The following is a 13750-nucleotide window of genomic DNA, read 5'->3' as shown; positions in this document are numbered from 1 at the left end:
TTGTGTGACTCTCTCTCTCTCTCTCTCTCTCTCTCTCTCTCTCTCTCTCTCTCTCTCTCTCTGTAAATAAATATATTGCATCCCCTATAGCATTGGCTACCATCATTATCTGGTATCAGCTGACTGGATTGGAAGCCCACGCCTCTGTGGCTGGTGGCCACCTGGCTCGGACTCCAGAGGTGAGTGCTACCCATCATTTTATCTCTACCTGTGCTAATTTACTTGTCCCCATCCTCATGGGCGGATAGCTTTGTGGGGTTCACTCCTACACCAGACCATCTACAGTTGCAGACACTAAAGTCTTGGCCCACATACATCACCAGGAGACCAGTGGAGACAGAGAGACCCCACTTGAAGAAGGGATGGGAAGACTACAGTGTAAGAAAACACTCAGCAATAGAAAGACCAATATGACTCCAGAATCTAGAGACTCCACACCAACAAGACTTGAGAAGCACAATGCAGATGAATCAGAAGAGACAGATCTTTAAAAAAAATTATGAAGATGATAGAGACTCTCAAAGAGGAAACAAGAAAATCCCTTAAGAAATAGAAGAAAAAACAAACCAAAAACATTCAAGAAATAAACAAATCTTTTCAAGGATCTAAAGAGAGCCAAAAAACAAGTGAAAGAAACAACTCAAACAGTTGTCTTGAAAGCTGAAATAGAAATAATAAAGAAAACAGAGAATGAGGGGAATGCTAGAAATAGAAAAGCTGGGTAAATGATCAGGAACTATAGATGTAAGTATAACCAATAAAATACAAGTGATGAAAGAGAGAATCTCAGGTATTGAAGACTCATTAGAGGATATACAGTCATTGACCAAAGAAAATCTCAAGTCCAACAAATCCCTAATACAAAATATTCAGGAAATATGGGACACCATGAAGAGGCCAAACCCAAGAATAATAGGTACAGAAGAAGGTGAAGAAATACAGCTCAAAGGTACAGAAAACATATTCAACAAAATCACAGAAGAAAACTTCCCCAACCTAAAGAAGGATATGCCTATGAAAGTACAAAAACAAAACACCAAATAGACTGAACCACAAAAAAGTCCCCTCGTCAAATAATAATCAAAACATCAAACCTACAGAATAAAGGGAAAATATTAAGAGCAGCATAGAAAAAAGGCCAAATAACATATGAAGGCAGACCATTCAGAATTACAACCGACTTTTCAATGGAAACTATGAAAGCCAGAAGATCCAGGACAGATGTCCTACAAACACTAAGAGAACAAGGATGCCAGCACAGATAACTGTACCCAGCAAAGCTTTCAATTATGATAGATGGAGAAAACAAGATATTCCATGACAGAACTAGATTTAAGCAATACATATCCACAAATCCAGCACTACATAAAGTACTGGAAGGAAAAGTACAACCCAACGAAGATTACTACACTCACAAAAAAATAGGCAATAGATAATCCTGCTTTATCAAACATCAAAAGAAAAAGGGAGGAAAACCTACACACAATAATACCGCCACCAATAAATGTAAAACAAACAAGAATGAGCAATCAATGGTCAATAATATCCCTCAATTTCAATGTTCTCACCTTGCCTATAAAAAGACACAGGCTAACAGAATGGATACAATGACAGAATCCATCCTTCTGATGCATATAAGAAACACATCTCAGCATCAAAGGCAGATGTTACCTCAGAGTAAAGGGTTGGGAAAAGATTTTCCAATCAAATGGAATCTATAGATTCAATGGAATCCCCATCAAAATCTCAACACAATTCTTCACAAATCTTGAAAGAACTATACTCAAATTTATATGGAAAAAAAAAACCCAGGATATCCACAACATCCCTGTACAATAAAGGAACTTCTGGAAGCGTCACCATCCCCGATTTCAAGCTCTATTATAGAGCCATAATCCTGAAAACATATTGGTATTGGCACAAAAATAGATAGGTAGACCAATGGAATCTAATTGAAAACCCTGATATTAACCCAAACACCTATGAACACCTGATTTTTGACAAAGAAGCATCTTCAACAAATGGTGCTGGCAGAACTAGATTTGGACATGTAGAAGAATGCAGATAGATCCATATCTATCGCCATGCACAAAACTTAAATCCAAATGGATCAAAGTCCTCAACATAAATCCAGCCACATTGAACCTCATTGAACCTCCTAGAAGGGACAGTGGGAGGTATCCTTGAGCGAATTCATACAGGTGAATACTTCCTGAACATAACATCAGTAGCACAGACATTGAGATCAACAATTAATACATGGGATCTCCTGAAACTGAAAAGCTTCTGGAAGGCAAAGGCAAGTCAGCAAGAGAAAATGACAGCCAACAGAATGGGAAAAGATCTTCACCAACCCCACATCTGACAGAGTACTGATTTACAGCCTTTAATCCCAGCACTCCGGAGGCAGAGGCAGGCAGATCTCTGTGAGTTCGAGGCTGGGCTGGACCAACAGCCTCCAAAACAATACAGAGAAACCCTGTCTCATAAAACCAAAAATAAAAAAGTTAGCCACCAAAACACCAAACAATCCAATTATAAAGTGTAGTGCAGAACTAAATAGAGAATTCTCAATAGAGGAATGGAAAATGGCTAAAAGACACTTAAGAAGGTGCTCAGCATCCTTAGCAATCAGGGAAATGCAACTCAAAACAACTCTGAGATACCATCTTACACTGCCCAATATGGCTAAAATCAAAAACACAAATGACAGTCTATGCTGGAGAGGATGTAGAGAAAGAAGAAGACTCTTCCATTGCTGGTGGGAGTGCAAACTTGTATGACCACTTTGGAAATCAGTATGGTGCTTTCTCAGGAAAATGGGAATGAGTCTACCTCAAGATGCAGCAACTCCTCTCCTGGGTGTATACACATTCATACAACAAGGACATATGTTCAACTATGTTCATAGCAGCATTGTTTGTAATAGCCAGAACCTGAAAGGAACCTAGATACCCTTCAACTGAAGAATGGATAGAGAAAATGTGGTACATTTACACAATGGATTATTACTAAAAACAACAACAACAACCACACACACACACACACACACACACACACACACACACACACACACGGAATCTTGAAATTTGCAGGCAAATGGATGGAACTAGAAGAAACCATCTTCAGTGAGGTAACCCAGTCACAAAAAGACAAACATGGTATGTACTCACTCATGTATGGTTTTTAGGCTTAGAGAAAAGGATTACCAGCATACAATCCACATTGCCAATATAGCTAGGAAACAAGGAGGACTCGCAAGAGAAAAACTCATGGTCCTGGAAGAGGGGAAGGGGACAAGAACTCATGAGCAAGTTGGGAGCACAGGGTGGAGGGTGCAGAGAGGAGAGAGATGGAAAAGGGAGAAGAGAAGGGGGGAGGAGAACAGGAGAATTGAGATTATGGAGGTATAGAAGAGGATAAGAAAGGAGATGCCTTGATAAAGAGAGCCAGGAAAGGTTTGGAGAGAGGTCTGGCACAGAGGAAATGGTAGGGGTTCCACAGGGATAACCTCCACTAAGAATTTAGGCAGTGGTGGACAGGCTGCCTTTGATGTCCTTCCTCTATAATGAGATTGATGACTATCTTGGTTGCCATTCCTATGACCTTGACCCAGTAGTCGATCGAAGCAGAAACTGACACCCACGGCTGAGCACTGAGCCATACTCCCAGAATCCATTTGTGGAGAGGGAGGAGAGATAACCAAATGAACCAAGATGGAACTGAAGATACCTGCAGAAACAGTTGACCTGGCCTAATGAGAGCATGCAGACCCTAGTCGTAAAGTGGGGGAACCAGCCCTCTGACTATGGGTACCAGCTAGGAGGCCAAGACAGTCTATGGAACTTCTAACAGTGAAACCTTGGTTTGTTCCTAGGTCACAATTGGACTTTGGGAGCATATTCCCTATGGAGGTATATTATTGCAGCCAGATATGGAAAGGAGGGCCTGAGCTCTCCTCCAAATGATATGATGGACTTTGATGATCCCCTGTGGAGGGTCTCACTATCTCTGGGGAGTGGGGAGTGGGTAGGTGGGGGACCAGTAGGAAGCATGGGAGGATGAGAGGGTGAGGGAATGGGGTGATGGATGTGTAAGTAAGAGTGTTTCTAAAAAGAAAAAAAGAAAACTGGTAGGCATTATAGATACTTTGAGAAAAGTAGTAAGACAAAAATTTAATGCAGACATATACCAAGAACAAACAAACTGAGAAAGAACTGGAGGTAATGATTATATTTGCAATTACTTTCAAAAATGCCCTGGGCAGTCTTCCTCCCTAGGCCAAACAACTACCCTCCACCTTTCAGAGAACTATAGCTTAGTGTGCTAACAAGTAGGCCTTTTGCTTCCTTGTCCCTAAGCTACCTAATTCTATCTGCCCCTCCTGGACATGATTTAACTTGCTGCCAGGTTGCCCCCCCCACTCCTTCCTCCTCCCTAGGCTACCCAGGTCACCTCCATAATTGCCTGAATCCCACTGCTGTGCAGGACCTCTCTCATCCCATAGGCTGCCCAACTACCAGCCTACCTTTTCTCCACTGCCATTCTTGCCTCCAGGTAAACTCCTCACCTTCTGTACCCCTAAGCCCTCCAGCTTCCTGTGGCCCATTGTTAGAACTTCCTGTCATCACTTCACCCTTGGCCACCAAATTTGCTACTGGTCTTTTCTGGGACCTTGAGCAGATGTAGCCTCTAAGTAGATTCTTCTTCCTATTCCTGAGGGTTCCCAACTCCTCACCTGCCTTCCCTGAGACCTCATACTGACTGAGCCCTTTCTTCCTTTCTGTGAACTTAAGAACAAAACTCACACAGTGATCAATAAATTCAGAAAATGCTTTGACTAAATTCAAATTCCCTTCATGAGAGAAGTTTCAGAGAAAAAAATATTTGGCAGGAATATACTGTCATCTAATAAGGACTACAAGTAAAAGATCTATAGCTAGCATCATCTTAATAGAGAAAAAGTCAAAGCAATATCATTAAAATCAGGAAGAAGACTAAGTTTCCACTACCTCCACTACTGTTCAGTAAAGTGCTCAAATTCTTAGCTAGACCATTATGATGAGAAGAAATGCAAATAGGAAAAGAACTCAAAGCATACTTGTTTTGGGATAATATAATGCTACCCATAAGAGAACCTAAAGGCTCCATCAGAAAACTCCTGGAACTCATTTATACTTCCCACAAAGTATCTGTTAGGATAAAAAAATAAACAAGCATCAATAGTTTATCTTATATACCAATGTGACATGCACTGAGGAAGAAATCACAGAAATAATTCCATTCCCAATACCCTTTTAAAAACTCTCAGAGTAAACCTAATCAAGGAGGTAAAGGACTTCTACAACGGAAACTTTAAAAGTTATATGAAGACATTAGAAGATGGAAAGTTTTCCCATGCTCATGGGTAGTTACAATAGTGTGAAAATGATAATCCTTCCAAAAGCAATATGCAGATTCATTTAACCTTAATCAAAATCCCCATGCCATTATTCACAAAAAAATGGAAAAAAATCTTAAAATACATTTAGAAACAAAAAGACCCTGGATGGCCAAGGCAATCCTGAGCAAAAGAGAACAGAACATTATTATAACTAGTATCAAGTGAGTCAACAGAATTGAAGTTCTAAGGAGCATAGTACTCTCTATACACCCCCCCTCTCTCTCTCTCTCTCACACACACACACACACAAAGAGAGAGAGAGAGATCATTGAACATCATAAAAGTCCCAAATAGAAGTTCATGCAACTGACCCCAGATACCTGGCTTTCTCTTCCACTAATGGGACCAGGGGACCAAGTAAGCCAGGCGCTGTAACTGGGCCTGCATTCTAGTGCCTGAGAACTGGTACAGCGCCTCCCCTCCCTGCTGGAGCCAAGCACCCCAGATACCTGGTCTTCTCTTCCACCAACAGGATCAGGGGACCCGTGCCTGCAGACCACCAGTGAGACCCTAACCACCCCAGATTCCCGGTCTTCTGCTCCACCCATAGGACCAGGACTAGGTACCAGGAAGAGGAGAATTACAGGAGTATTGGACTTGCTTGCACCCACTGAAAGGGAACTCTGTTCCCCTAACCACCAGACCAGTAAGGCGCTCTTTCTGCACCCACTGGAAGAAGAGATGGGAAAGAGACGATACAAAAACACACTCAGCAACAGAAAAACAAATATGATACCACCAGATTCTAGAGACTCCATACTAACAAGACTCCAACATTCCAATGCAAATGAAGTAGGAGAGAATGACCTTAAAAACAACCTCATACAAATGATAGAAGCCCTAAAGGAGGATATAGGAAAGTCCCTCAAAGAAATGGAAGAAAAACAAACCAAAACTGCAAGAAATGGAAGAAAAAACAAACCAAAAATTCAAAAAATGCATCAAATGGATGAAAAGACAAAGCAAAAACTGCAAGAAACAATTCAAACAGTGCAAGAGTTGAAAACTGAAATAGAGACAATAAAAAAATCATAATCTGAAGGAAGGCTGGAAATAGAAAAGCTGGGAAAATGGTCAGGTACTACAGATGCAAGCATAACCAAGAGAATACAAGAGATGGAAGAGAGAATCTCAGGTGTTGAAGATACACTAGGAGAAACTGATTCATCAACCAAAGAAAATCTTAAGTCTAACAAATGCCTAACACAAAACATCCAGGAAATATGGGATAATATAAAAAGACCAAAGCTAAGAATAATAGGTATAGAAGAAGGTGAAGAAAACCACCTCAAAGGGGCAGAAAATACATTCAACAAAATCATAGAAAACTTTCCCAACCGAAAGAAAGACATGCCAATGAAGGTACAAGAAGCCTACAGAACACCAAATAGAGTGGACCACAAAAAAGTCCCCTTGCCACAAATAATCAAGACCCCAAATATACAGAATAAAGAAAGAATATTAAGAGCAGCTAAGAAAAAAGGCCAAGTAATACATAAAGGCAAAGCTATCAGAATTACACCCGACTTCTCCATGGAAACTCTGAAAGTCACAAGGTCATGGATAGATATTCTACCAACACTAAGAGACCATGGATGCCAGCCCAGACTACTATACCCAGCAAAGCTTTCAATCACTATAGATGGAGAAAACAAGATATTCCACGACAAAACTAGATTCGAGCAATACGTATCCACTAACTCAGCCCTACAGAAAGTTCTAGAAGGAAAACTCCAACCCAAGGATGTTAACTACAACCAGAAAAAAACATAGGCATTAGATAATCCCACCTTACCAACAGCCAAAAGAAAAAAGGGGCGGAATTCCACACATAATTCCACCACGAAAAACCAATCCAAATCAAAGAAGAATGAGCAATTAATGATCATTAATATCCCTCAATATTAATGGTCTTAACTCACCCATAAAAAGACACAGGGTAACAGAATGGGTTCGAAGACAGAACCCATCCTTCTGCTGCATACAAGAAGCACACTTCAGCCTCAAAGAGAGACATTACTTCAGAGTTAAAGGTTGGGAAAAGATTTTCCAATCAAATGGACCCAAGAAACAAGTGGGGGTAGCAATCCTAATATCTAACAAATTAGACTTTAAAATAAAATCAATCAAAAGAGATCAAGGAGGTCATTATATACTCACAACAGGAGAAATCCACCAAGATGAAATTTCAATTCTGACCGTCATTGCCCCAAATACAAACGAATCCACATTCGTAAAAGAAGCACTACTAAAACTCAAATCACATATAAAGCCCCACACACTTATAGTGGGAGACTTCAACACCATTCTCACCACTAGACAGGAACACCAGACAGAAACTTAAAGAAGCAAAGGGGCTAATAGAAGTTATGACCCAATTGGGATTAACAGACATCTATAGACTATACCTACTTCTCAAGATCACATGGAACCTTCTCAAAAATTGACCACATACTTGGCAACATATCAAACCTCAACAGGTACAAAAAATTGGAATAATTCCATGCAAGACCACCATGCGTTAAAATTAGAATTCAACAACACAAATTGCAGAAACCCTACAAACTCATGGAAATTGAATAATGCACAATTGCACCATTCCTGGGTCAAGGAAGAAATAACAAAAGAAATTAAAGACTTCCTAGAATTCAATGAGAATGAAGACACAACATACCCAAACCTATAGGACACTTTGAAAGCAGTGCTACGAGGGAAGTTCATAGCACTAAGTGCCCACATGAAGAAACTGGAGAACTAGAGAATTAACAGCACAGCTGAAAGTTCTAGAACACAATGAAACAACCTCACCCAGGAGGAGTAAACAGCAGGAAATAATCAAACTGAGGGCTAACTAAACAAGTGAAAGACCTTTATCAAAAGAACTTTGAGCCTTTAAAGAAGGAAATTAAAGAAGACACCAGAAAATGGAAAGATCTCCCATGTTCTTGGATAGGTAGGATCAATGTAGTAAAAATGGCAATCCTGCCAAAAGCAATCTACATATTCAATGCAATCCCCATTAAAATACCAGCAAAATTTTTCACAGACCTTGAAAGAACAATAATCAATTTTGTATGGAAAAACAAAAGACCCAGGATAGCCAAAACAGTCTTACTCAACACTGGAGGAATCACCATCCCTGACTTCAAGTTCTATTATAGAGCTGTAGTCCTGAAAACAGCTTGGCATTGGCACAAAAACAGACAGGTAGACCAATGGAATCGAAGTGAAACCCTGATATTAACCCACACATGTATGAACATCTGATCTTCGACAAAGAAGCTAAAAATATACAATGGAGAAAAGAAAGCATCTTCAACAAATGGTGCTGGCATAACTGGATGCTGGCATGTCTATTGCCATGCACAAAACTTAAGTACAAATGGATCAAAGACCTCAACATAAATCCAACCACACTGAACCTCTTAGAAGAGAAAGTGGGTGGTACCCTTGAATGAAGTGGTACAGGAGACTGCTTCCTGAACATAACACCAGTAGCACAGACACTGAGGTCAAAAACTAATACATGGGACCTCCTGAAACTGAGAAGCTTCTGTAAGGCAAAGGACACAGTCAGCAAGACAAAAAGGTAGCCCACAGAATGGGAAAAGATATTCACTAACACCACATCTGACAGAGGGCTAATCTCCAAAATTTACAAAAAACTCAAGAAGCAAGTTTCTAAAACCCAAAGGATCCACTTAAAAAGTGAGCTACAGAACTACATAGAAAATTCTCAATAGAGGAGTCTAAAATAGCTGAGAGGCACTTGAGAAAGTGCTCAACATTCCTAGCCATCAGGGAAATGCAAATCAAAACAACTCTGAGATACCATCTTACTCCTGTCAGAATGGCTAAAATCAAAAACACCAATGACAGTTTATGCTGGAGAGGTTGTGGAGAAAGGATCACTCCTCCACTGCTGGTGGGAGTGCCAACTCATACAGCCACTTTGGAAATCAGTATGGAGATTCCTCAGAAAAATGGGAATAAGCCTACCACAAGACCCAGCTATTCCACTCTTAGGCATATTTCCAAAAAATGCACATTCATACAACAAAGACATCTGTTCCACTATGTTCATAGCAGCATTATTTGTAATAGCCAGAACTTGGAAGCAACCTAGATGCCCCTCAACTGAAGAATGGATAGAGAAAATGTGGTACATTTACACAATGGAGTACTATTCAGCAGGAAAAAAAAAACAATGGAATCCTGAAATTTGTAGGCAAATGGATGGCACTAGAAGAAACGATCCTGAGTGAGGTAACCCAGTCACAAAAAGAGAAACATGTTATGTACTCTCTCATTTATGGATTTTAGACATAGATCTGGGGAGTGCCAGCCTACAATCTTAACTGCCAAAGTCTGGGGGAAAAAACCTTCATTCAATGACTGATGGAAACAGAGGCAGACTCCTACAGCTAAACACTGAGCTGAACTCAAGGAACCCAGTATCCGAGAGGGAGGACTGAAAAGCAAAGGGGTTAAGACTGGGCTGGTTTAACCCCCAGAAACAGCTGACCTGAGAAGAGTTAGCTCTCGAATCCCATACTGATGGCTGGGAATCTAGCATGGGACTGATCACGACCCCATGAATGTGGGCTTCAGTGAGGAGGCCTAGGCTATCTATTGGGCCTTGGGTAGTAGATCAGTATTTATGCCTCACATACAAATGGACTTTGGGTACCCATGCTACAAGGAGAGATGCACTCTCATCCTGGACTCTTGGGGAAGGGTCTTTGCCTTGCCCTGGATGAAATGACAGACTATGGATACCCCATGGAGGGCCTCACCCTCCCTGGGAAATGAGGGTGTACTGGGGGTGTTGGAAGGAGGGCATGGGAGGAAGGGAGCGAAAGAGGGAGGGACCTGTGATTGACATTTGAAGCAATCTTGTTTCTAACCTAAATTTAAAAATAAAAACAATTTTAAAAAAGAAATCAAGCTTGAACATAAAAAAGAAGTCTATGAAACTATTGACATCTGAGTTTTGATAAAAATGCATACTAGATGAAAGGCAACATTTTCAACAATGTTGGGAAATCTAGTTGTATGCATGTAGAAGAATGAAGCTAGACCCATCCTGTTAAAAATCCTCCAAATGGTTCAAAGACTTCAATGTAATATATGAAATTCTATAACTGGTAGAAGAGATGGGAGGTAGTAGACTACAACATACAGGAACAGGTAATAATGTTATAACTAGGACTACAGTCACTCAGAAATAGGCCAACAGCTTCCACATGGAAGTCCATGAAACTAAACAGCTTCTGTGCAACAAAGGAAATAGTCAATATGGTGAAGAGGCAACTTACAGTATGGAAGAAATTCTTTGCCAACTATGTATCTGAGAAAGTTTTAATGCCCAAAATATATAAAAAAACGAAAAAGATGAAAACCCCAATTTAAAAGCGGACTATATGTGTGAACAGAGAATTTTCAAAAGAATAAATAGCAATGACCCATAAACAGTTTTGAAGACTTTTTATTATTAACCATAAGAGAAATACAAATTATAAAACTACTTTGAGATTCTGTTCACCCCAGTTAGAATGGCCATCATCAAAAAACCAAATGATGGCAATGATTTGTGGAAAGAGGATCCATTGTTGGTGGAAGTGTAAACTTTTTTAGTCATTAAGAAAATCAGTGTGGAGATTCCTATAAAACAGTGATTCTCAACCTTTCTATTCTGTGACTCTTTAATGCAGTTCCTCATGTTGTGGTGACCCCAAACCATAAATTATTTTTGTTGCTACTGCATCATTGTAATTTTGTTCCCATTTGAATCATAATGCAAATATTTGAAATGCAGGATTTCTGATATGCAACCCTTGGAAACTTCTACTCTAACGGTCAAAGATAGAAGAAATCCCATATGTTCCTGCTACTCTTCTCTTAGACATATGTACAAGGGCCTACTCTATACCATACTACAGAAATACTTGCTTATCCATGTTTATACTTGCTTCTTAAAAAAACAGTTAAGAAACAGAAAGAGCCTAGATGTCCACTAACTAAAGACTAGATAATGAAAATGTGGTACAGTAGGATTTTACTCAGCTGCAGAGAAAAATGATGCTATGAAATTTGTAGGTAAATGGGTGGCTCTAATAAAATAGATGCTGAGTAAGGTTAGCCAGGCACAGAAAAACAAACACCACACTATCCATTACATGTAAACCTCACATTCTCCATTATATATAGATCCCAAGTTCAAATCTCTAATTTTGTGGGTTCAATTTAGAATCCTAGTAGAAGACAGTGACTTAGAAAGGGGCCAATCGGGGTGCGAATGCTCACAGGAATTGGAAAGTCAGGCTGGAAGTGAGCTGAATCTTCTACCTGACAGGTAGCATTTGTAATTCTACAAGCTCCTGTGTGGACTACCGGGGTAAAAATGGCATCAATGGTTTTATACAACTGTGAGTTCTATGATCTAAAAAAACCAACCTGGAGAGATAGAGGATCCCATTTGTGCAATAGTGGTCCTGCCATTGTGGGGGTAAACAACTTCTGATTGGATTTGAGACTCACTCAACACGAAAGAATCCATGTCTATTGCTATAAATCTGATCACATACCCATAGCGGTGGAATTCAGAGTTTCTAAGTAGGGAACAGAATGCTGTTGTTTATCAACTGATACAGATCAAACTACCTTCTAAATATTTGTTTATACCTATAGATATGCAGTACTCTCATCCTTAATTGAGAAGCTCTCTTTCCAGTGAGCTGTGGTTTTAAAACAGAGACTTGTAGCTGCAGGATACTGAGAGCACAGCCCTAAATAATACATTAATACCATCCTGTGCATGGTTTATGGGATACTGAAAATAGAAGCAGAGTGAAAAGGAATGTAAGAGCTGATAGAGAGAAGGCTATAAAATGTCATCTCCTGGCAAGACATAGCTATGCAACCACAAACTCAAAGTAAGCAAGTATACATTCACTAAGTGTACCCAATAATGGAACTGTTAACAGTCCAGTATGGCAAGGAGAGAGTCTCAGGGGGGTCTCTTCTTCGCTGTTGGACTATTTTCTAATGATAGATTAGGGAGAATGGGAACCATTGTCTTTAATTGTATGTTCATTGGTGATTCCACCAGGTTCCAATGGAGAGTTCTAATTTAATGATCACACAGATGGATAAAATATAGTACCTATACAAATTAGACTTTTGTTATCTCAAACAAAAATGAAATCATAACATTTCCAAGAAAATGAATGGACCTGGAAATCATTATGTTAAGCAAGTAAGCTAGGCTAAGAAAGACAAAGACTGGATATTTTATATTATATGCAGAATCTAGAGCTAAATGAATGTGTTTGTTCGAGATGAAACTAGAAAGGGATCATGAGAGGGGAGGAAGGTATCATAAGGAGAGAGAAAGGAACAGAACACATGTGACATGAAAACATAAAAGGTGCTGCTGGTGTGTTTCAGTCCTTTATATTGGTTGTAAAGTTGACTTGGAATTGTTGGACACTGTCTTCCAGCTACACTGGTTTGTGTCTCAGGGTAAAACAGATTTTCTTCATTTTTGTTATATATTTCCCACATTTTAAAAATAGGAAATGGTAGACCCCATTTTCTGTTCCTAAGAATCTCAGTCTTCAACTGTCTGCTGTAGTAGTCTCAAAATAGTTTCACCATGTGTAATTTTCCCTTATAAGATTTCCTTCAGTCAATAGAGTAACAGATGTCCAGTTGTTATACTGTACATGTTTTGTAACAATTACTTTTGTTTAAGACAAAGGCAAAAATGTGATTCCTTGTGTCCTAGGTGTCTAAATGCTGTGTCCAAACATCTATGCTGCTTTTAAGATGAATAGCAAATTTTTTGTTACACAAGCAAACTCTCCTAACTCACTTTTCATCATTTAACCAAATTGCATTTCTATAACTTTAGTAAGACAATTTTTCACAGAAGGAAAACTTACTATCTAGGGAATTCTAATGCCAATTATTTAAAGTGTGCTCCTGCATTTTTATTGTACTGAATATAATTTAAAAGTTGTTGGTGTTATTATGAACAACTTACTTGGTTTGTGTCAGATCAACTAAGATGAGATCTTTCTCTAGAAGTACAGCAACAGCATAGGGCTCTTGAAATTCTACAACAGAAAGAAAACACTGAAAAGTTTCTATACTTCGTATTTCATTTAAACCATCAGCACTGCATTTCCTTTATCTCATATAGAGATGTTATTTAAATGATGATAAAACCAAATTATGAGCCAAAGTGACAAAGAATACTTTTAATAAAATGTTTTATTTGACAACTATAATGTTAAAATATCT

The 13750-nt window shown here is 39.3% G+C and overlaps 1 protein-coding gene across 13 annotated transcripts in view; it reads right to left on the bottom strand.

The window, feature by feature from the left end:
* Positions 1 to 13750, bottom strand: part of Stxbp5l (syntaxin binding protein 5L) — a 241517-nt gene that overhangs the window by 104222 nt on the left and 123545 nt on the right. For all 13 annotated transcript variants that reach the window (XM_021227995.2, XM_013114406.3, XM_013114408.3 and 10 more), the window contains one exon: positions 13491 to 13563. In XM_021227995.2, coding sequence (XP_021083654.1) covers positions 13491 to 13563 — 73 coding nt within the window. The remainder of the gene's footprint in view (positions 1 to 13490; positions 13564 to 13750) is intronic.

Source organism: Mesocricetus auratus, unplaced genomic scaffold (genome assembly GCF_017639785.1).
Source record: "Mesocricetus auratus isolate SY011 unplaced genomic scaffold, BCM_Maur_2.0 Super-Scaffold_100008, whole genome shotgun sequence".
NCBI classification, from domain to species: Eukaryota; Metazoa; Chordata; class Mammalia; order Rodentia; family Cricetidae; genus Mesocricetus; species Mesocricetus auratus.
Note: the sequence above shows the minus strand (reverse complement) of the source record. Positions and strands in the feature narration are given on the sequence as shown.